At 40.5% G+C, this 24484-nt stretch overlaps 1 protein-coding gene across 2 annotated transcripts in view; it reads right to left on the bottom strand.

Moving 5' to 3' along the window:
* Nucleotides 1-22926, bottom strand: part of NCAM1 (neural cell adhesion molecule 1) — a 295766-nt gene extending 272840 nt beyond the window's left edge. The window contains exon 1 of one of the 2 annotated variants that reach the window (XM_054693102.1): nt 22592-22926. In XM_054693102.1, coding sequence (XP_054549077.1) covers nt 22592-22643 — 52 coding nt within the window. In that variant the 5' untranslated portion in view covers nt 22644-22926. The remainder of the gene's footprint in view (nt 1-22591) is intronic. The other variant, XM_054693103.1, reaches the window with a different exon arrangement.
* Nucleotides 22927-24484: the final 1558 nt, after the last annotated feature.

Genomic DNA, 24484 nt, shown 5'->3' with positions numbered 1-24484 from the left:
ATTAAATTAAGACAGTGGCTTTGTAATTCTTTATTACGTGGAATGGGGGTGAGGTATTCTTTTTTCATAAAATAGGTTAGAACTATACGTTAGAATTTCAAGAATCATGTTATCTTTTCTTTACTTAAATCCCATTTCTTTATCTTGGGGGTAAAATATGTCAGCTGATGTTGCTCACACATCTTATACCCCAGACACACACTCATAGTCAAACCAAATGCAAGGATTCCAGTTCCCTTCTCCGCTGCTGTGCACATCAGCTTACAAGTTTCTGTTCGAATTCCTGCTTTCAGTTCTTTTGCGCATATGCCTTGTTGTGAGATTGCTGGGTCATCCAGTAATTCAAAGCTCAAGCTTTTGGCCCATCCCCACACCCCTTTTGATGAGTATAAAAAACCCAGCTACCACAAGACCCTGCTGTTCCCTCTCCCCACGTGTCCAATCTCCCTTGAGAATCACTCGCCTCCACGGAGTCAGGCAAGGTCAGGCATGGTCTGACCTCTTGTCTCCCTTGCCCATCTCATCTCCTACTCCTCCCTCTATGCTTCAACCAGGGTGAACCCATGATTTCTGGATGGCCGTGCCTCAACCATGCCAGATCTGCGCTTTCTCTTCTTTCGCCTCCTCTCTCTGGAAGAAATTATTCAAGCCCTTGTGGACACTTTCAGATCTTCCACAACACCCTGTATGCACTAAGAGGGCAAAAAGTGCCACCATTCTGAATCGTTCCAAAGGATAAAACACACTTGGGTCTGTCTTAGCTCATACACTACCATCAACCCAGACTACAGTGTACCAAATTTCAAGAAAGTCTGAAAATAAAGCTTTACTAGCATAACAGTGCAAGGTCAAGCAGACTACAATGGGTTATCCAAAGAAGTTTCATCTACTTAGTATAATAAATTCCAGTGTAAATATGGGATGTTGGTCATTATAACACTGTTAAGTACCATATTCAACATTTCATTTGATTACCAATGTCTTTTTTTTAAAGATTTATTTATTTATGCATACAAGAGCCGGGGTACAGGGCAGAGATATGGGGGGTGAGAGAATCCACGAGAGAGAGAGTAGGGAACAGAACAGGCAGACTGACTGAAATACACTGCTGAGGGGAGCAGCAAGCGAGACAAGAGAGGTCTGTCCTGCCATGTGGGTTTCTCCCTGGCCGGCCGGGGATCGAACTCGTGCTGAAGAAGCTGTGTATTGCTTCATAGTGCGGTGTTTAACCACTTCTGCCACCAGGGAGGCCCAGATTACCAATGTCTTAAGGATAGATATTACATCTTTCTCATTTAAACCATTTTTATTATGGAATATGACACATAAGGAATACATGCTATGAAAAAAGTATACCTCAATAAATTAATATAATAAAAATACCCAAGTAGCCATCACCCAGTTCAAGAACCAGAGTGCTGTTAGTGTCCCAAAAGGCTTCTCTATGATCTGTCCAAATACGATCCTTTCCCTTCAGGCAGTTTGTCTTTGGGTGGGCGGGTAGCAGGGGAGGAAAGGAGTGTATAACTTTGAAAGATGAAAAAATATATATTCATCCCTACCTAGGTAATTGAAAGTCATGAAAGAATAAAGCAATTCAAGCTCTTATACCATAAGATCTCATGTAATTTCACTAGCAAATGTATCGGGTGATAATGAATTTCACAGATCTGTATTTTATACTATCTTCTGCTTCAACTATCAAAATAATTACAATTAATTTTAATAAAACGGCACATTTCAAGTCTTCAGTAATTTTACTTTGGCTTCATAGATTCCACCGGGAGAAAAATTTCTGGTTTGCTTATTTCTCTCCAAGTGACAGCATTCCAGCTGTGTGTGCACATACACGTCAGTTTTATCGCAGTACAATTCACATGCCATACAATTACTCAACTGAGGTGTACAATTCAATGATTTCTTGATTATATTTACAGAGCTGTGTAATCATCAGCCAGTGGTTTTTAAAACATTTTATCACCCCAAAAAGAAATTTGTATCCATTATTGGTCACTTCCCACTTTCCTCCAACCTTCCTGTCCTAGGCAATGCACTAATCTGCTTTTCTGTCTTCGTGGATTATCCTATTATAGACACTTCATATATAAATGATCCCAACATGTGACTGGCTTCTTTCACTCAGTGTGTTTTCAAGGTTCATTCATGTTGTAGTATGTGTCAGTACTTCCTCCTCTTTATTTCAGAATAGTATTTCATCGTATAGATATATCACATTTTGCTTATCCATTCATCAGCTGACAGGCATTTGAGCTGATTCTGTTTTTTGACATTCATTCATGCACACACTTTTGTACAGTTGTAGGTTTTCACTCTTTGAAGGATGAATGAACTGGCTCATAAAACAATTATGTTTATTTAAGATCTGCCGGACTGTATTCCAGGGTGCGGCACCATCTTCCATTCCCACCAGCAGTGTATGAGGGTCCAATTTCTTCACATCATTGCTGACACTTATTATTATCTGTCCTCTTGGTAACAGCATTCCTTGGGTGTAAAGTGGCACACCCCATTGTAGTTTTGATCTATATTTCCCTGATGGCTAATAATGCCAAGTATGTTTTCCTGTGGTTACTGGCTATTTGTATAAGCAAGCTTTGCATTTTTCAGAAACGCTTTATCAGAATGAGGAAGCCCTTTTACTCCAAGCTCGGTCAGTGTTTTTACCATGAAGGGGACTATTGCATTTCGCCAACTGCTTTTTCTGTCTCTAATGAGGTGGTCACATAGTTTTTGATACCAGCTGTCTTTGCTGGTAAATACTTTTTTATACTTATGAAATCTATGTCACCCTAAAAATGTGTAAAGCATTTTATATTTTTATTTACAGGTTCAAATATAAGTTATTTCACTAAAAATTATGTCTCCAACAAGAATTGTGTAAAGCATAGCAGTAACTTATTTGGAAGAAAATTTACTAAGAAATCTACCTAGTTTTTTTTTTTAATTTATTTTTATTTATTTATTTATCTATCTATCTATCTATTTATTTATTTTAAAGAGACACATATTTATTTATTTATTTGTTTGTTTGTTTATACATGCACTGGGTACAGTCAGAAGTGCGGGAGGGTGAGAGAATTCACCAGAGCCAGAGCGGGGAGCAGGGCAGGCAGAAGGACCGAAGTACACTGCTGAGGGGAGCAGCGGGCGGCAGGAGAGGTCTGCGCGCCATGTGGGACCCTCCTCTGGTGGCCGGGGAGCAGCCGGGGATCGAACCAGTGCTGCAGAGGCTGCGGGCAGCTTCGCAACCCAGCGCTCAACTGCTGCGCCACGGGGGAGGCCCTACTTTTTTTTTTTTAATGGTTGAAAATATGGAGGGGGAGATGAAGGGTTTTTTGTGATCCTACTTTTTCAAACTACATCTTGACTACTTCTATTCTTTGAAAACATAACCCAAATACACAGGAAAAGATTATGCACTACTCAGCATAAGTGTGAATTAAGCACAAATTTCCATGCACATGAGTATTGCAAAAATCAATTCAAAGAAAATATAAATGGTATCAAAGAATTTCTCAAATAATCAAATCCATATAATATTAAAGAGGGCACTAACAGGTAATTACTCTGGTAGTCAAATATACCCAAATCAACTTTTAATAAAGTTTCTAACAACAAAATCATTGAGAACAATAGGCTTTGTCTCTATGATTATACAAAAACATTTTGTCATCATGTGTGGACACAAATAATGGCATGTTCTCTCTTGTAAAATTCAAAGTTTAGTTGGAAATGCCATATACTCTACAGAATATTTTTAATGCTAAAAATATGTAAAAGATATTATTTATGCCAGTTTAAACTAACAGACTTCCAAAATAACGAACATTGATGCTGAGGTTTTGGAAACTGAGCTGGTTCATATGGCCAGTGCCAGCTAGAATTGGCCAGAACTAGGAGGTCAGGAGAAAGCTTCATGAAGGACATGTGTTTTACATTAGTAGAAGAGAAACATGTTAAAAATAGCTCACCTTATGAAATCTTATTCAAAGAAAGCCTTGATAACATTAAGAACATTTCTGCTGTTTACTCTCTGTTTATATTCAAGCAATGAATCTTAATTAAAATGCAATGAAGCAAAACAGATGCCACTATTATTAAGATCATTTCAAAGACAATTTTTAAATGAATTTGGGGACAAATTACATCTGCAAGGTGTTAACTAAATTGCATTTTCTAAATACTTTCACATAATTTCCTTATTTTACATTGTGTATCCCCACTGTATCCCCCAAAATACAAACTCCTCTAAGATTCAGATTTCTTTGGTTCACATTTAATTCTTCCGAGATTTCCAATATTGCTCATATTGTCAGATTTCCCATTCTACTCTTTTCAGATACAAAAGTAGGAGCAGTGCTTACAAATTACAGAGCTCTCCAGGAACGCGGATTGCATTTCAGGAAGAAGAGGCATCTCCAATTCACCCCAACTTTCTGAACCCCAACACACTGGGATTGCACCACATGAAATGCAATGGCCAAAAGGGACTCTTCTTCCACAAAACACTGCACTAATTCTCCAGCATTCAGCTTTTCCACTTGAATGGAATAAAAACCCTTTTGAGAACAACAATTACAATCCCCCCATTTTTTTCTCAGGCATGCTATTGGACTTCTTAGTGCATGCACAATGCAAATAAGGCAAGCTTCCTTTCACAGAGTGATTAATATGCAAAGACAGCCTGCTTTTTTAGTAGGATGTGAAGAACCACCAACAAGCTTTTCTAAACCCAGAGGTTTCTACAATTATTTCCACTGTTTATTTTTAAACAGAAGATTACACAATAACACCAAGCGCGTTAGCTCTAATTTGCCAATATTTTGTAAACAATGACAATTTAGATTTTTAAACCTTTTGTATCATATCTAAATCTATAGACAATGATTGATTCCAATGTATTAATTTCTTTGCCCAAATCTAGGGTTCTCGTTTGTATGAAACAAGATTCAGTCTCTACTCTCTTTTTAAGAAGTTGCCCCTCTTTTTTTAATGGCAAATGATCTGTGTGGTAAGTACCTTTGAAAAATTTGTGATTTTTAGGAGTTTATTATAAATTCAAAATAAGACTAAGAGATTATATTATATTGGTAATCCATCTAACTGATACGTACCTTTATAAAATTTATGCTTTACCAAATTGTTGTTAAATTCAATATAAGATTATGTTTTGATAGAAAATTAAATGAGCAAAGAATATGGAATCTTAATACTATAAGATTACATATATATGCACATTTACTCTCAATAAAATAACATCAGGAGCATTTCTCTTCTTCCATTTATGAAAATTTTATTATTTTTTTATTGAGGTAACATCAGTTCACAGCACGGTGTGTGATTCAAAGGTATAGGGTCACCCCTGCTCAGATGCATGTCCCCATATCACACCCACACCACGACTCCCACTGTCCTCCACCACGGTCTATTATGTCCCCTCTAAACAGGATTCTAGGGATTATTACTGACTTTTGTCTGACCCTTTGTTTTGTTTCTCTATATTCCACCTACAAGCAAAATCATTCAGTATTTGTCTTTCTCCTTCTGAGATATTTTGCTTAGATTTATCCCCTCTAGTTTCAATCATGTTATCACAAATGGCAAGAGTTCATCTATTTTTATAGCTGAGTAGTATTCTGCTGTGGATATATATAACACATTTTTCTAATCCACAATCAGAAGCATTTTTTAATCCCATGCTCTATGATGATTTTTACCAATGTTTCTAAGCCAATGTAAACCTACCAGAAATGATGACAAACCTTTCTTAGTAAAAATTTCACTTGCCTCATCATTTTTCTCTCCATCTTTACTAAGTCTTAAGAAGAGAGTCCAATCACACAACTATGTGACATTTCCAACTAATGTTTTAAACAAAAAAAATCATCAGCAACAGAAATATTTTGCTCTCTATATAAAAATTTTTAATCAGTGTATTAAAAATCAAAATGTAAATTTGACTTTAATATTTTTTTAAAAACCTCTACTGTTTTATGTGTTTTATGATAAAATATTAAATATGGGTGAGACATGACTTCAAATTGCACTTCAGCCAAAACATTTCAAAAATAGATGGTCAGCACTATTTGATGGCATAAATCAAATCCATGTCAAATTCTAGGACATGTGACTCTATTGGCCAATGAGGAGTTGACTATGACATCAACATATCATTCATTTTCCTCAAGGATAGACATTAACAACATTTCAGGGACATCAAGAAATCATTCAAGATATTTTTGTTTCCTTTTAAAGTATCTAACCAGTACCAGTCATTTACATGCCTGAATTCTCCAGATAGTACCAGATATAGAAGCAACCATTTATTTAACACCATCAGAGTCATTGTAGGTTTAAATTGCTTTCTTCCTTTGTACTTTTAAATACTAAATTAAGAAAATTTTAACTGAAAAGGAAAAAAGAAATAATTTAATTGTTGGAGTCTATAAATAGAGAAAAGCTGAAAATGAAGACTATTAACAATGGAATTCATCATCTTAAATCTCTCACGTTGTATTAGTTAAACTGGAGAAACCCACTATCACAGACAAAATGTTTAATATTTAGATATGCATACAAAAATTGTTAAAAGTGTTCCATACTTACAATTTATATCTTAAGATATCTCCCACTATACAAGTATTGCTAATGTATTTAAATAAAATAATTTAACTCTGTGAGGTTATCTGTAATAGCTATTCTCTTAATAATGCCAGGACAGCGGAAATAGAACACAGAGTAATGTATTGATTTACTTCCCAGTGACTTCTGAAGGATCTATTGTAAATAATCTAGAAAACCACATAATAAAGGACTTTCCAGCTTTCTTATTTAGATATAAAACTACAATGAAATACCTACATGAATTAATGTATGAAATGTTTATGTTCGAAAAAAAATGCCTACCTCTAACTTAACTGTGAAGAAATATAAACAATAAAAATATCCTTTTTTTATAAAAAAGGGAGGAAGGGAATGAACTGCCTGCGTGGCCAGTTATCTTAATTGAGTCTGACCAGTAATTTAAATTCTGATTCCAAAACCAATTTAGCTCAAAATGACCTCCAACTGTAATCTAGGGCAGTTAACGAACTCATTTTCAATCTCCGATCTTCAAAGAATATTACACAATGTCCCTTTTTTGCTTCATTATAACAGATGGCTTCCTTTCGTGAAAATTTTAAATTTTAAGCATGTCATGAGCAACTTTAACTTATATACACAACAGCGTAAAATTGGGGGAAAAGGAATAAATAAGTTATCTTTTTCTGACATTTCAAGGTTGTCTTTGGTGTTATTCCACAAGAATAAATATTACAAATGTAACCAAAAACAGTTTAGAAAGTGATTTAGAATACAGAGCTACTGAATACATTCATCTTATATCCAACTACATGGAACAGAGGAATTATCCCATAAATACTGGATTAAGTGAATGTTTCTAGTAAATGTTCCTGCTACCCAACAAGTCTGGGACACAGCCACTTGCAAATGTGTTCGTGAAACTGCTCTTATTCTGGTTCACAGCATCACTGCCAAGCTCATGTCTTTTTATCCAAGAAATGTGGAATCTCAGGCCACCCTGGAATCTTTGGAGGACTTCTTCGCTCAGAAAAGGTTCTTCAAAATTCCAAGACTGGCCCTAACTCCCTGAATTATCAATTCCCTTGAAGTTGCTTTAACATCCACCTTCTTAGGTCTTTGCCTTTGACGCACTCCTGGAACATTTACCTTGTCCTTTAAGAACTGTGCAAGCTACTTTCAATTTCAAAATTTCTATATTAAAATATGTGAAATAAAAGATTTTAAAAGTGTGCTTTGGCTCGTAGCAATTATGAGGTCTGAAAAAGTTAGGTCATCAGTGGGTTCTCACTACTCCAAAATTAAAGCAGACACACCTCTCACACTGCTAACCTAACCCAATAAACACACCACACACACACACACACACACACACACACACGTAAGCTGCAGGAGAATCAGGGGCCATGTATCTTTTCTCTCATCTGAATTCTCCCTCACTCCAGCAGAAGACTGCATTTTTATTAATTAGAGAGGTTGAATCACGGGAATTTGGTTCTTACGGATACTGGGCATTGTGGAGGGTAAAATTGCTCCATTGAAAATAGGTGAATTAAATAAAATATTGACTATAATAAAATAACCCTAAATGATTTCACCCACTCAGTTTTGAGAAAAAACAGTACTCAGGCGTAAAGCCCCCAAGCTGCCAAATTCTCTTAAATTGTCCAACCTAAGACAAAATGTGGGTATAATGAATAGATGTGGACATCCCCCACCAACAGGCATGTCTGTCTCACAATCACCCTAAGGGAAGCCCACCCACACAGTTTTCCCGTAGGTTCTTGCTATTAATAATAGGCAGCCAAGGGCCATTAGATTGAACAAATAAATGAACTATAAGAAGAGAAACTAAAACAAACAATAAAGAGGAGTATTTGGAGGAAAAGGAAACTATATGTGAAGCAAGGAGAATTTTCCGAAATATTTGATGATATAAAAGATGTTGCATCAAAAAACAAGAGGAGAATGTGACCAAATAGATATTCAGACAAAGAAATAAAACATTAGAAATTAAAACTATATTAGTTAAATGAAAAATTCAACAGAAATATTGGAAAACCAACTGAGAAAATCCTCAAAAAGTTGAGGATGGAGGGTGAAGATAAAACAAATTATTAAATTGCCAAACCCAATTCTGCATAAGGACTCCAAGGGGGAAAAAAAGAAAAAAAAACAGAAATATGAAAATATCAAATAAATAATGCAGGAACATTTCCCAGCATGGAAGAACATGAATTTCCAGACTGAACAGCTGACTGAGAACCTACCCCAATAAATGAAAGAAATAAAAAAACCTACAGTAAGAGACATCATTGTGAAATTTCAGAACACTATAGACAATGAAGATCCTAAAATCTTCTTGAGGAGAAATAAACAGTTTCATACAAAATATCATGAATCACAATGCACTGGACTTAACAAATACAACACTAAAAGCTAGAAAACAGAGGAATACTTTCAAAATTCTTAGTGAAAACTATTTCCAATCTAGAGAATGATATACCAGGCAAATAATAATTAACTGGTGCAAGCCAGGAGAAACAAAGTTCTATATTGAAGAATGAGGGTAAAGCATAGGATATACATCTTCAGGGGAGGGAAAAAAATAACCACAAGATGGGATTTATGAATTAATGATAGGTAGACAGAAAGCTAAAGGAAAGAAAAACTAAGGTGCCATAAACTTCACTAAAGACAGAAAGTTACATAAGAAAAGGAGTAACATCATAGAATTGCTTAAGGTTCAGCTGAGAATAATGAGGTCATAACAGTGTCAACATTAAATATTGGTTAAATCAAATAGAAAGCTAATTATATTTGGAGGTCAGGACATAGGAGAAGGTAGGGCATACGTAAGTATAATATACTCCCAATGGAAAAAACCTAACACTTAAATCTGAAAAATTAAGAAAGTATAAATATGGAAATAAAACATGGAGAAATAACTAAATGAATAGAGAGTGGTTGTTACAGGAGACTGAAATTAGGGATGGGAGAGGTGACAAAGGGCAAGAATGATAGGAAGTTGGAATAAGGAACTAATGATTCTGTTGTAAGTCTTACAAAACTATTAGACATTTTAAGCAGAGTAGACGTTTCATTTTGCTAAATATAAAAATTAAATTGGGGAAATAAAGGAGAAATACACTCAATTAACTCTAATTGCTTGAGTGGTTTGTATCTTTAATATCAAGATATACTTACTATACCTTAACAGAGAAGAAACTGGCTGACTCACCTTCTCTTAATAGTAAATAAATAGCTATGGAAGATCAAATCAAGCTGAGAAGATACATATAACAAAGTCAATCTATAAGAATGAAATATGAATTCTCCTCTGCCTAAATACTTAGGGATTAGAATGTCTAAAGAGTTTACCAGATGAGTAACAGTATTGTATTATATTACCTCTTTCATCCCAAATTGCCATTGGTGTAGACAATCAAACCTGTGCTTCTGCTTGTTTTATCTTTTCAACTACATAGAAACCCCTTGAAGTCAAGGATCCTTCAGTACCCAGCACAGAGTTAAAAACTAAAACATATACTCAATAACAGAATTCATGTAACTGTTGCCTACTGTTTGAATGGGTCATAGTGACCTCTTCCAAATGAGGCTTAGTTATGAACACCCATTGTTTATACTGCACTGTGTTACAGATGTCCCCTGAGCATTCTGTGATATATAGGACTTCCTTTTTAGCCAAGGACTAAATAGACGACTATTTTTTTTTTTAGTGTTCTTGAGTCTGCTTTTCATAATTTTTTCCATCCAAAGCTACCAGAATTCATAGCAGTTTTCTTGATTCTAATCTGAATCTAGGAATTGTTCTAAATGTGGTAGATGCTAGGAAAATGGTGTGGAGAGGACCTAGTAGAGCATAATGGAAGACTATGGGTGCCTTGGTGATAGTTATGATGTGGTAACATACATCTAAAGGATGTGATCCAATACCTCTGAATAATATGCAATGCTCTAATGTTTCTTCAATTTTTTTTGGAAAAGAATATATGGAATCTTTCTGAATAAAGGTTTAAGGACTTCCATATGAGTCAAATGTGTACAACTCAATCCATGGACTTTGGGATCTCTATTTTGGCTATTTAGAGGCTTCGTTCCCTTACATCTTCATTTTTCCCCATATTTCTTCATTCTTGATGTTTCAAAGATTTAAGATTGCCAGATAAATGATTTCTGGATTAATGAAGTATCACCAACATCTTCATTAGTAGCAACCATTACACAAATATGCTAAATTTTATGGCTCCACCATTATGATGAATTGCCAGGTTTACTATTAACCATATGCAAATAGAAAGTGGAATCCACATGAACCAGTTTATTTTTTTTTAATTCTACTTTTCTCAAAACCAAGATCTATTAGACTTTGTTTTCATAGGAGGTAGAACAGCCAAGCAAATCAGTCATGGCATTTCCAACTCAGTTGCAATTCATGGTGATCCTGAATTCTCAGAGAATGAAAAATAAATGGGAAAAAATGTGATTCTAATTATAATCAATACTTAAATCCAACACTAATTGTATATCCCTTCACTGTGAACTTGAACAGAAAGGAGAGAAATGGGAAAAAATTACTGAGCTTACTATGTGCCAGACAGTTGTATAAATTACCTCATTTTGCCCTCACAATAACCCCATTAGGTGGCTATTATTATCCCTGTTTCACAGATAAATAAACTGAGTGTAGCAGAGATTAAATAACTGGCTCAAGGTCACAGAGAGCAGTAGAGCCACCATTCAAAATGCAAGGTTGATGGCATGGGCCTGTGGGACACCCCATATAAGGCACATGGCCTCTGCAACACCAGAAAAATCTACTGAATTAAGAAAGGAAGATAATGTGCAATTAAAGCTCAAATCATCAAAGAGTTTGTGTTACATTGATATCTTCTCGTGCCCCTGACTACAGACCTTCAAGATTTCCACATTGTGTCCTAAGTCCACTCTCATATGGCAAAGGACAGCTGATCTGGTGATTTGCAACTTCTCACTTAGACAGAATGGTTGCTCCAAGATTCAATATGAACAAAAGGACATTCAAAAGGTAGCCAGTCACAACAGTGCCCACACCTTGGCCAAGCCGATCTAAACAACACATCCGTTTGTGACCAGCAAGAGAAATTTCAAATGACTATGATATGTGCAGTCAGAGGAGCATAAACATATTTTTATGTTTAAAAGACATAAAAATAAAGGGATGACTATCACGAGCAATGGTGTAGGTAGACAAAAGTGTGTCTAAAAATTATCACCTCACATGATAAATGGGGTGACCCTCTAAGGTTACCTTTCCTCTCACAGGACACAGCCCTGTTGACCTCTACCCTCTCTCCTGGCTCTTGCTCTTGATGTGAAGTTAAAATACCCAGATGGCCCTCAGGAAGAAGCCTTCCCCCAACCTAACACCCCGTCTTTTCTCTTTGTAGTCAAGTATTTTGGTTATTACTCTTCCTCTATCTTTGACACTAACAACTTGAATTTCACTATTTAACTGAAATTGGTTTAAGATCACCACTCCCCTCTGAAGCCAATGCAGAGTTTCTACCTGAGTCTCCTTTTCCTAATACTCTTAATCCCATTAAGTACTGCTGCCCTCTTTTTTCACACACTATTTATGTCCCAACCTGTGCATAAATCAATAAATGTTCATTAGAGATAATGCAAATGGTATAAAAATTATCTTCAGGTCTTAAGAAATAAAGGAATTTTTAAAATAAAGTTGGGATTCTACTTACATATGGCATTCGTTTCCAACTTTTTGTTTCACTGAACATTTTATCTTTAGCTAATCTAGGCTCTTACACCATTGGAATCTGTTATCCAACCTTTTGTTCATTATCACTTTCTGAATTATAGTCGAGATACCATTCTTGATGCTACATAAATACCACAACATAAATACTTCTTCATGTGATAAGGACTCCTTGATATATTGACTATAAATCATGGTGTTTTCTCTCCACTGAAAGGGGAGAAAAATATAGAGTAATTGACCTCTTTGTTTTCTGGGTCTCCTTAGTTGGGCTACCTCCAACTTCCTCCCAAATATGTATCCTAGAGTCTATTGTCTTCCACCTTTTTTCTCTGAGAGCTAACATCTTCCTACAATGCTTCCTTCAACCCTCCCCTGCATTGTGAGGCATTCTCAGGCTACACCCTGGTGCCTTAGTAATCTGTAGCCTCCTCTGAAATCTTAGGTGCTACACATTTGGGTTTAGATGCCAAGTATTTTCAGTTATCTTTTCATTCCTCAACAGACAGTAAGCTCTCTGGGGTCCAGGGACTGTCCTTTAGACTCTTTGTATTTTGTCTTGCACCCTGCAGTTAACAGATTTCACACCTGCTCAATAAGTATTTGTGGCTGTCATTGCTTCTTCCTCTCCCCCAGAACCCATCACGCCTCTATCTTGTACTTCATGAGTTCTATAGATTGTTTCACGTTCTCTCTAGTCCTATATTCCTCCATCTATGACATTAGTTTTTAAACTGTTTTGACCTGAATCATAATAAGATAGATGTTTGCCATCACAACTATGTGCCAGACACTTGCATGGGTCAAGACAAAACAGTAGTCACCCTTACTACTTAAGACATACTCTTTCCTAGGCTACTCTGCTTTCTTTCATCCTTGTCTTCCTTCCTTCCTGTTTTAATACTGGGGGAAGCCAATTAAATAGATTTACCACTCACAGTGGAAAAATGCTGACCTACAAGTTAAAATACTAGGATGCCCAAATTTTTTCTAAACCTTAATGTGTCTAAAACGGAGATTCATCCATCTTTCTTCCAAGGCAACCCCTTTCCTCAATTCCCCTATCAGACTGGTGATAGTTTATCCCCTCTGGTTTTTGACTTTAGAAATCTCTCTCCCCGCCCCCCCAAATCAGTCATCTACTATTTTGGACTTACCCTTTACCCCTGCACGTTTATTTATCATCTCCAGCATCTCAGCTCTGTCCCCTTTTTATCCTTATCCAAAGCCATTATAAGTGTATCTTTCTAAGATAATCTGCATATATTTGTAAAATATATCACAGTTGGATTTCTTTAACAAGCCCCTCTGCATAAAACTTGATTTTTTGTAAGACTTTCCAGCTCCATGTCTATTAATAAAGGGTATGGTTGTGAAGCATTTTGGTTTGCAAAGCATTTCACATCTTATTTTATTTGATTTTGGTATTCAAATGAGGAAATCACAGTTCAAAGAAGTTAAGTAATTTACATAAATTCACTTGGCTAGCTGGTATTAGAGCCAAATCTCGAACCCAAATCTTTTTCATTTACGTTCAATCTACAAGAATTATTACCACAAAAGAGGTTTTCATTGGAATTCACTGGCTCCAAAACAGTTGTAACTGGCTTCCCTATTTCCCAGCCTCTGGTTTTCTCATCATCTAGTTGATAGTTCACAGCGTAACAAAAATCCTTTTACTAACCCATTATGTTGTCCAGCCTCTGGAGAGCCTGCTACATAAAGCCAAAACTCTCAGTTAGCACTGCAGGGCTCCCTACCTTTGTGCCCCCTCACCTTTGCTAATTCATAGCTAGCATCAAGCACAGAGACTAGCATACCAGATGTTCAATTGCTAGTGCTGGCTATATTCTGAAATATTTTAAAAATGATTTCTCCCACATCTCCAGAAGCAGCCCTCGCCATTGTCTAGCATTTAAGATTTTAATAAGACCTGCCCCAGTATCCATTCTGCTTTCAGAGTTCTTCAAAACCAATAGTCTAGCTAGATCCATCTCCTCCTACAGGGAAACAATCTTTCCTCTCTTTATCCTTATCTCCAGATTTGATAGAATTCCAGATCAAGTACTCTTTTGCACCTTTTTCCAGACATTAAAACCAACATGAGGATTTTTGCCTTCCTAAGCAATTCTCACAATTAAAACCTGCTTCCTTCTTTTAGGTGCTTATTCATATAATACCTGTCATGATTTCCTAACTGTCAGAACTAAGTGGTTTTTCCACAACCATCTGAAAGCCTCTCCAGAATCAGGATTGCATACTTAAATTTATTGTTTTTCTCTCAGCCTCCAGCACAGAACTGTGCATATCAATTTCTTACACACCTGTTTAACAAACATTTCAAATCAAATCTCTTTTTAAAAGCACATATTGAGTACCTACTGCATATTACCTGTCTTACACATAATTCTATTTAGGCTCATGAAAATCGACAGTGAGGGGTCCATTACCCCCATTTCACAGGTGGGGAAACAGAAGTACAACACCTTGCAGAGTGACAGCTGTGGGTAGTGGCTCAACCCAGAGGAACTGACTCCAAAACCCTGAACACAGCCCCCCAATTACATCACTCTCCTAGCACCCCAGTCAGCCTCCATCAGCCCAGGAGCTAAGAAGGTTCACGTCTGCATGGCATATATTCTGATGCTCTATGTTTTCAAATTATCCTCACTTCAGAAAAGGATGAAATGCAGCCAACTAAAGTCCAGCTTCTCCTGTGTAAATCATATAACTTTTCTCAGCCTCAATTTGTATCTCAAGATCTAGCACCATCTGTTCTTACAGAATTTTTTTTCTCCTAATCACTGGCTACTTCTCCCTAAACACTCCCACACCGTCCCCTGAACACGATTATATGTCTTCATGCCTCCATCACTTCTCAGGGTGTTAGTTCTGCCTGAATCACCTATTCTTCCTGCGCTGTCTAATGAAGGCAAACTCATTCCAAGCCCGGTAAGTGAGTCCCAAGCACGGTGAATTGCTTCCTTCCTTGTGCTACAATGGCATCTAATTCATGTCTCTATTTATGTCTAATGTGTCTCAGTTCCCCACTAGATGGTCAGTCTAGAGGCAGAGGCACATCTTCCTGGACTTTATGAGCTGAAACCCAGCACACTATCACCTGAAGCTATCTGACTTCAAGATTTCAGGACGCTTTGCTGAATTCAGGAATTCAGGAATGTTAGCTGTGAATCAGTGTCTGCTGAACTAAGAAATCAATCAATCATGACCTAAAATGAGAATAACATCTGTCCTTCCTATTTCACAGTGTTTTAAATGTCACCTCCCCACTCCCCAACCACACAGTCAAAGGTGAATATCCCCCTGAGAGTCTCTCATAGTACGCTATTCTTTTCATAGTTTTTTGATGGATTATGTATCACAGATATATATGTATATGTGTTACTTGTTTAATGTTGCTATTCCTCCTCACTCCATAGACTGGAAGCTTCATGGAAACAGGGAAGATATATGTTCGGTTTGCCACTGCATTCCCAGAACAAAGCAGGTACTCAAAAATATTTACTGAATGAATAAAGTGAGAAGTAAATGATATAATGCATAACAAAATCTCTGTGAACAGTATAGTAATGATTAAGACATAATTATTGGGATTATATATGCAGTTTATCTCCTCCTAGGTAGTTAAGACAAAATCTTCAGTGTCTTCTCCAATATCATCTGCCTTCAGTTTGCAGAACTATTTCCTGCCCACCAATAGGGCATTTATGCCTGACTCATTTGAATAATAACAGTAATTACTTTATTTTATTCTAGTTAGTAATTTACAAAAATATCAGCAGTGAGAAATATAAAAGCACCTTGGATCTCACTTAAAACTTCTGTAACATAAAGGTCAAACAGTTCTTCTTTACAGAAATAACTGATTTTTGGTATATGATTCTAATCTTCAAAGAAATGCATAAATAACCTTGATGAGGTACATGTTTAACAAGCTGAACAACTAGCCTATATTCTCAGGCAAGTGGACGCCAGCAGAACAACACAGTTGCTAACACAGAGTCAGACACAGAGTCCCCCTATAAGGGTTCCTGCCAAGGCTCTGGGAGATGAGGACCTGACCACGTGTTCTCCTGATCAATTGTGTTGTGAATTTCACAAAAGCAAGAGAGTTCTGTATTTTCCTTAAAGAGGGCCCTCAAAATTATATACCCTTCAGGCCCCATGAAACCCTCCACCCCCATGCTGATAAGGGCTTCCAACCTTATTACAAGAGCAGTTTTCAGTCTAAGTGTTCACAACCAACAAAGGCAGTTCAGGCATATTTAGCAACTGACTTTTTAAAGCCCAATTCTAATCACTGAAGTCATGTTCTCATAATATCTTTTCTTAAGAGAAAAAGAAGAAAAGAAGAGAGAAAACTGTCCGAATATTTATTTTCTGGACTCATATACATCCTCTTTCTCAGTAATAAGCAGAGCCTGAATGCATTAAGTCCTGCAATCTCTAAAATATTCACAACCACTGTAACTAATTTTCCTATTTTACAGAAAAGGAAACTGATACTTAGAGAAGTTACATGACTTGCCCAAGATCAGACCACTAATCAGGAGTATGTATGTCTGGGGTTTCAAACCAGGGCTGTGGACCACTCTTAATCTCTAGGCTAGGCTCTTCACAGTTCCTTGGCAGTACAAATTATGTTATCTTAGTCCTCTGTAATTCCCCAGAGAGTCAGTGATAAAACGTGGGCACTCATTAAACGTATTTGATCAACTATTTAAGAGAATACCCAATGTAACACAATCTTTAACAGTGTGACATTACTATGGATATTCCTAAATGATGAGGTAATCAGATACTAAAAGGCTTTTTATATGTGATCTCAGGAATGATACAGAATAGAAAACAGGGCCAGATGTTGCCAGTGTTTGCAGCTACAAATCAAAAAGTACTCAGTGAGACTACATAGTAGAATACAGGTTATATAGGAGCCTTTTAAATCACATTGGTGGTGTACTCTTTGAAAGAAAAGCCTAATTATACATAGTAAGGAGGGAAAATGCATAATAGATTTATCAAAACCCCAATTTCAAAAACACATACACACCAAATGGCTAATTTTAGTGTGGTCCTCTGTGAGTCTCTAATTACTTGGAAGCTAAGGGAGGAGAGAGAAAAGTGTGTTGACCTAACTGAAAACAGTTAACTCAGTGGCTGCTTGGAGATATGGCCTAAGAGGGTTTTAAATGTAATGTATTGAAACTGCCAGAGAGGCTGCCATTTGGCACCCAGACCAACATCAAAAGGCAATGTTCCTAATGAGCATCTTCAGCTGAGAGACAGCATTTCAACACCATGAAATGAAAGGACACAATGGCACCACTGGCAATGCCAAATAATTTACATCCCTTTACATCAGCAAATGGATTTAAGGTTTGGCACCTGGAGTTAATAACAAAAAGGGCTAGCAATGACACGCCTGTGACCTTCTGACGGACTTGTAGATTTTGTCCTATAGTGGTAAGTACATCAACCTGTGTTACTGATAATAGTTTCACTACACAGTTGTTTTTTTTTTTTTTCATATTAAAAACTCAGCACTTCACAGAGACCTGAGGATTATTAGAGGTCCTTGAGCATTTGCCGCCTTCTCTTACAAGTTTACTCAGAGACTAGTTAGGCATTTTAAGAGAGATATAAAATTCTCTTCTGAATTTTGCTCACTTTTCTTCCCTTTCAACAAATGGAATCTTAACCTTTGTTTTTTGTTTTTTTTTTAATTCGAAACTCAAATAGCCCTCATTATTATGTAGCTAGCTGGTTGATATTTCTGATTTTACTGTGTAACTCATTTTAAAGAATAGAAAAGGCTATTTGTAATTTGCTGCTATTTCTTCTAACGTTCCAGATGTTCCTTAGCCTAGACATTTATACTAAAGATCATTTAACTGAAGAATTATCAATTATGGAATTTACATTAAAATTTATCTTGGCACCATAAAACATCTGTGGGCTCAAGAATTCAATACTTAAATAATACAGGAGAGCTCTTTTAAAATGTCTTTGTCTCCTCCCAGGCGACAGTTCCCAGAAAACTGACAGAGGCAGGTGTGAATCCCTCTCCCTCCTCCCTGCCAATTGGTTCTGCTCTCCATCACCACCAACCCATGATCACCAGGGTAAGTTGAAACTGTTCTTTAGCAACAGGTAGTCAATCACTTATTTTACACTAAGACAGGAAGGGCTGTTTCTAAAGTATCTTTGGAGGTCTGCCAGTAGCATTGAAGTCACTTTCAATCTGGAGGGCTGCCCCAGTTCTTTAACACTGAAGACATAAATATGGGAAATTCATCAAACTAATCTTAAATAGAGGCTCTGTTGCCTTAAAAAATTAAGTACTTGGATCAGAAATCCCAAAGTCCATATTTCAAGCAGTGTAAAGTTTACAAGATGCTGTCTATAATTTAAGAAACTGAGTTCTGGAGCGAACAAAAGCATCTGTCATGTCTGGAGATTAGCTTTTGAATGACAATAGTGCTATTTATTTTGCAGGGCAATTAAGATGTTTTCTGTGACAACAAAATATAGATATAGATTACTTACATTAAATTACATATTACCTTTCTGCAGAAGTCAATTAATGATGAATGTGTTCCAAAGAGAGGCACTATGCAAAAGTTTTAGGATTGGGGGGTTCCATATGACTAATTTCTCCCTCTCACTGTCTCCTTGAATAAGCATCCACAGGCATTGCCAAGAGCACACCCACAACATGACTTTTTTTTTTATTTTCCCAGGCAAACAATTATCACCTTAAAACTGAAACTATCAAGCTGGAGAAACAGTCACCAGTTAAATCAGCAAACCCTTAGTTTAATAAATTAGCACAGAGTTGGATGAACCTCTTTTTTGAACAAGCATATGTCCTGCTATTTTCTGTTGGTCTAATAATAATAACAATATTTTAACTTTTAAAAAAACAGATCCTGAGTAAAGGAAAGAAGTTATTAAGTTCAATGAGGGGAAAAAGCAGAAGCTTCTTGAAGAATGAAGTTAAAAAACAATGTAAGTTTTAGATGAATGAAAATTGAGCCCAATTGGTAGATTTTTAGAACCTTTGCAGTGTGAATAGTAACTCATAAACTAATAAATAAATGACAGACCACACTTCCCCAATGTCTGTATCCTATTATCTTTGTATTTAACTCTGTTGAATTTAAATAAATTCTAACTTATTTTCCCTAATTTTAAATACACTAATATTTGTTGAAAGAAAATTAACTTCTTGATTTTGGCATAGAGTCCTGAAAGGTTTTCCACATTCTTAAATACAGCTTTATTTCATTCAGTTACATTTTGTACAGAAAGACACGTTTGATCTTAAAATGAAAATAAACAGGAAAACTATAGCTCACATAAATGTATTCAGCAAACCCTGCTGAAATACATCTTAATTCATTTAGTGAGAGATATTACTTTGTGCTACCTAGCTTTTCCTTGCCTCTTGCAAGTTAACTGGCAGAGAACTGTAACATTATCAAATGAACACATGATTTAACAACCATCCCAGATCAAATATCCAAAACTGCTGTTAGCATACACCTAAATTTACTAAGTAATTCCACAGTTTCACTGTATTCCTAAAAAGCAGAAGACACCACAAATGAGCAGGGGTCAGCGACCTCATTCCTCTGGTACTTCAAGGCTACCACACCTTCTAACTAAATATTCGTACACATCTAGTGGAGCAGAGCTTGAACTACCACTATCCCTGGAGATGATATCATATTTAAGGCCCCAGAACAGCAGTTAGATGGAACATGCACATATGATACTGCTTTTACTTTCATACGGACCCTCTGATTTGAATTCCTCAATTTTTAAAAAAAACTATGATAGGAACGATAATGCAACATTATTTCTCCTTGGAAAAACCATTCAATTTCTTTTGTTAAGCAACCTTGAATGGGCTTCTCATTCTGACTACCTTCCATCCCTCACCGGCCAGGAATGAGAACGCTTTCCTTCCAGGGAACACAGGTCAGCTAGGGCTGCCACAAACATCCCAATCTGGGATTTCCCTGGGCGTGTACCTCAACTCCCAGGGGATTCAAACACTGCAGGTTACACCCAGCACACCCAAGCTAAGGATGGCTAGGCGATTCCCCAAGCACCCACCAAAGAGCGGGTCTCCATTGTCACGCTTCCCCCTAGAAAGGGGGAGCTCCCAGAAACACCCCCTTTCTTTTTCAGGAGGTTGTACCGTGGAGACCCACGCACACCAAGGAAAAAGGCCTGCCCGGGACCGCCCCGACTGGGCGGCGGCGGGAAGCCAGGGCCCACGGCGACAAGGAACGGGGTGGGCCCCCCACCCTGGCCTCGGAGCTCCCGCCAGGGCCCCGCCCCCAGCTGCGCCCCTGGCCCCCGACCAGCGGTCAGCGCACGCGCACCGGTGAGCCAAGCCCGGTGCCCTCCAGGCTCCGCGCTCCCGCCGGGGACGCGGCGCGAATGTGCGCGCTGCAGGGCGCGCAGGGGCTGCTCCAGGGCGCGGTGGAAAAGACCCGCGTGGGCAAACCCGGGCGGGCCGAACCAGGACCCCTCGGGGTGAGCCCCTAGACTCCATGTTATCTACGCGGAAACTGCGGGCGGGGGGGGGGGCGCGAGGCGGGGTTCCTCTCCTCTCCGTGGGGTGCGCGCGAGACCGTTAGGCTGGAGCACCGGGAGATGGTCCTGGCAGCTCCCGGCCGCCACCCGCGCCGCAATAAAAGCCTCTCGCGGCTTCCCGCCCAGCCAGCCTCCCTCTGATTGGTCGCCATGGGAGGGACTGAGTTGGCTGGAGGCAGCAGCCGAGCGCTGCTCTCGTGCCGCCCGGGGAGGGGGCGCGCTGGGTGCTCCCCGGCCCGCCCTGCGCGCTCCCCCACCCGGGCTCGGCCGTGGGCAGCGCCAGCAGCACCGGGCAGAGGCGACCTCGGCGCAGCCCCTCCGCCCCGCACCCCTAAAGCTTCCAGCACACGCCCCCTGCCCAGAATGTCCGCCCACCCCACCCAGCTCTGCGGCCCCAGCTTTTCTTCCCCCTTCGCATCCATCAGCGCCAAAGCGCAAATCCTGGGGTGGGGTGGGGTGGGGTGGGGTGGGGTGGAGCAGCTGGGCGGGAGGGTGGGCGCGCAAAGAGGACTCTTCCTGGGAGGCCGGGGCTGGAAATACCCCAAATGCAAGGCACCTCGCCTGGACTGCCCAGGTTTTCTGGGCGGCGGCGCAGACCCTGCCAGCCACGGCAGCAGCATCACCACCGTCCGCCCCGCATCTCCATTGTTCGCACTTTACAAGGAGCAGGAACCTCGCCCAAAGAAAGGAGGCTGGGGCGAGGACCGTGCCCGTCTCGGGCGGCTACCTGCCTTTCTCCACCCGCCCCGTGCAACGCGGGCTCGCGGCGCGTGTGAAAGCACACGCGCGCACACCCGCGCGCACACACCAGCCAGCGCGGATCACGCCCTCCTCGCCCCCCTCGCCCCCGCCCCTCCGCGCTTCCTCCTGTCAAAACGCGGCGCTCGACCCTCCCATGCCTCCGAGCTCGGGCCGCGAGCAGGCGGTGCAACTAGCCAGCAATTTGGCACGGGAAAAACGAACGTCATATGGACAGGGGTGCACCTCGGGCACACGGCGCTGAGGTGCTGCCCATCTCCCCCATTTTGCAAACCGTTATCCGGGGCGGGGGTGGGGTGGGGGCGCGACAGCAGGGAGCCCCACTTTATTAGACCCGGGGATATCACGAGCCAGGGCGGCTGCCCCGGCCTTATTGTTCACTCTTTGCAGCTGGGGCTGGCAAGCCCCTTCCCCGCGCAATCCGAGCCCGGGCGGCGGCACCGCCGAGTCGGGGTCCCCTTCTCCCCGCTGCCCGCCGCCAGCCTTCGGGGAGGGAGCGCTGCCCAGCACCGGCTCGGCCGCGGCGTCCCGGGGCGCGGTGGGCTCCGCTGCCAGCGCCGCGGGCACACAAAGTGGGCAGGGCGCGCGCGCTGGAGGGGCGCACGGCGCTGGCTGCGCGGGGAGGCAGCCCGGGTCCGGCGCAGCCCGAGAGGGCTTGGGGTTCGGCTGGGCAGCAAGGGCGATGCGCTCCTTCCTCAGCGCAACGAAAACCACCCCCCTTCACCTTCCATGCACAGCCACCCCCCCAAATAAGTGCTCCCCAAGAGCAGTAGGGGGGAGGGAGCAAATAGCACAGCAGATTCAGGAGAAATTTTTTAAATGTACCTGCAGTTCCCAGGAAAAACAAAGTCCAGATGAGATCCTTAGTTTGCAGCATTGTAATCTGCTGGCTGGAGGGATGTTCTTGCCGCGGTAAATTCTGGTGTCCCCCCCTTGCAGCGAGTGTGGACGGCGGCAGAGCAGCAGACCTAGGGGCAGACAATTGCCTGGCTGAGTATGATTATTTTTGCAGAATTGTTTCCTGCCAGCGGCCGCCGAGCTGCGTTCACGCGCTGATCGCAGAATGAGTGACAGTCCCAGCCTCAGCACACTTGCAACTCGGAGATCCTTGCGCTGGCCTGGGTGCGCTTTGATGGAACTGGGGATGGGAGCGGGGGGCGGGGGGCGGGGGTGAGAACCTCACTGTGTCCTTCCACCACGCCGGCCACAAATAGTGCCTAACATCAAGGAGGTAAGAGAGACAGGGGAGGCAGATGCAGCCGCCTGCAAAACGCGGCCTGGAGCCGCCGGAGGAGTCGGGCTCGTGCACACGCAGGCTTCCAGGCAGAGCAGAGATTTCATCTTTTCACACTGCTCCCCTCTGCCTCTGCAGCCCCTCCTGCCAGCCAGCCTTTCTTAATCAGGAGGCTGGCTATTTTTTTAATAATTAGGAAATAATAAAAACAAAATTTTAGGTCTGGGTAGATTTGCAAAGTTGTTGAATCTCTCCATTTGGATGCTAAGGTGCTTCAAACCCAAAAAAAGCCTAGGACTTGATTTTTTTTTTTTTAAGTGTAGGAGATTAGGCATTGGGAGAGGAATGGGGATTGCTCTTGCAGGTTTTGTTTTGGTTTTGTTTGTTTGTTTGTTTTATAGTGGCTATGAAGTTTACTCTCACAGAGGCAACAGCTCTCAAGGGAAGGAGGTGGGAAGCAACTTAAGTTAGAAGAAAACAGATGTTTAGAAGGAATTTCCAGAAATAACCGAAGGAAAATGTTTTCTTGTTTGTAAATGCTGAAATCTGTAGTGGCTTTCTGGAGATCCCCAGGCCTTTTATGCAGAAAATGTTAAATAATATTTCTTATAAGGGCATACCATCTGTAGGGGTCTGGAAGACACAGTGCAGGTTTTCTGATCCCACGCAGACCAGGTGAAGGAGGAGTCAGAGTCCTCAATGGTTTTTTGCAGGTCTTTTATTGGGATTACCAGGTACACGGCAGGCAGGCCTGCCAGCCTCCCGGCCCCCAGCAGGTCTTCACTCTGGGCTCTCTGGCCTTCTCTCGGCTTCTGCTTCTTCTGCTTCTCCTGCTTCTCTCTTGGCTTCTCTTTTGGCTTCTGCTGGCGTCCCCGTGATGCCGCCCTTAAAAGCCCAATCTTAGCCCAGGTGAATCCCATCTACCTAGGCCCACAACCTATTCCAGGTGCCTGCCGTCAGGCATGCATTCAGGACCTCAAGGATCCATCATCTATCCTGATGGCGGGAGGGCAGAAAAGCCTGACATTTTCTTTACCCTACACCATCTCAATTCTTAAAGATAATGTAGGATGTCACTGAAGCCAACACAAAGGCTTTCAATTAATAGGACAGCTGCATTTTAAGCAAGAGAAAGTAGGGGAGCAGGGTGAAATAAACATATCTCAGCACCTGAGCAAGGCTTGAGTAGCTAAAGAACAAAAGGTGAGGAAGAATCAAGAGCCCGCAGTGTTCTGGATGCTGTTCGCCTAGCACACGAATTCCTCTACAGAGGCCCACTGCATCCATCCAGAGCACTGACGCTAAACACCAACATTACCACGTCCTCCCTTTTTCTTTAAAGGTCAGGTCTCTACTGCTGTACCACTCTTGGAAAACCCATCCTGGGCTGACCCACCCACTACCCACCCTCCATGGCCACATGACCTGCCATCCCCTAACTCAAGCAGCTACACCAGCCCAACATGCTGTGACTTCAGGGGCCT

Source organism: Talpa occidentalis, unplaced genomic scaffold, assembly GCF_014898055.3.
Source record: "Talpa occidentalis isolate TD23 unplaced genomic scaffold, MPIMG_talOcc4v2.1 talOcc4.12, whole genome shotgun sequence".
Classification (NCBI taxonomy): domain Eukaryota; kingdom Metazoa; phylum Chordata; class Mammalia; order Eulipotyphla; family Talpidae; genus Talpa; species Talpa occidentalis.
Note: the sequence above shows the minus strand (reverse complement) of the source record. Positions and strands in the feature narration are given on the sequence as shown.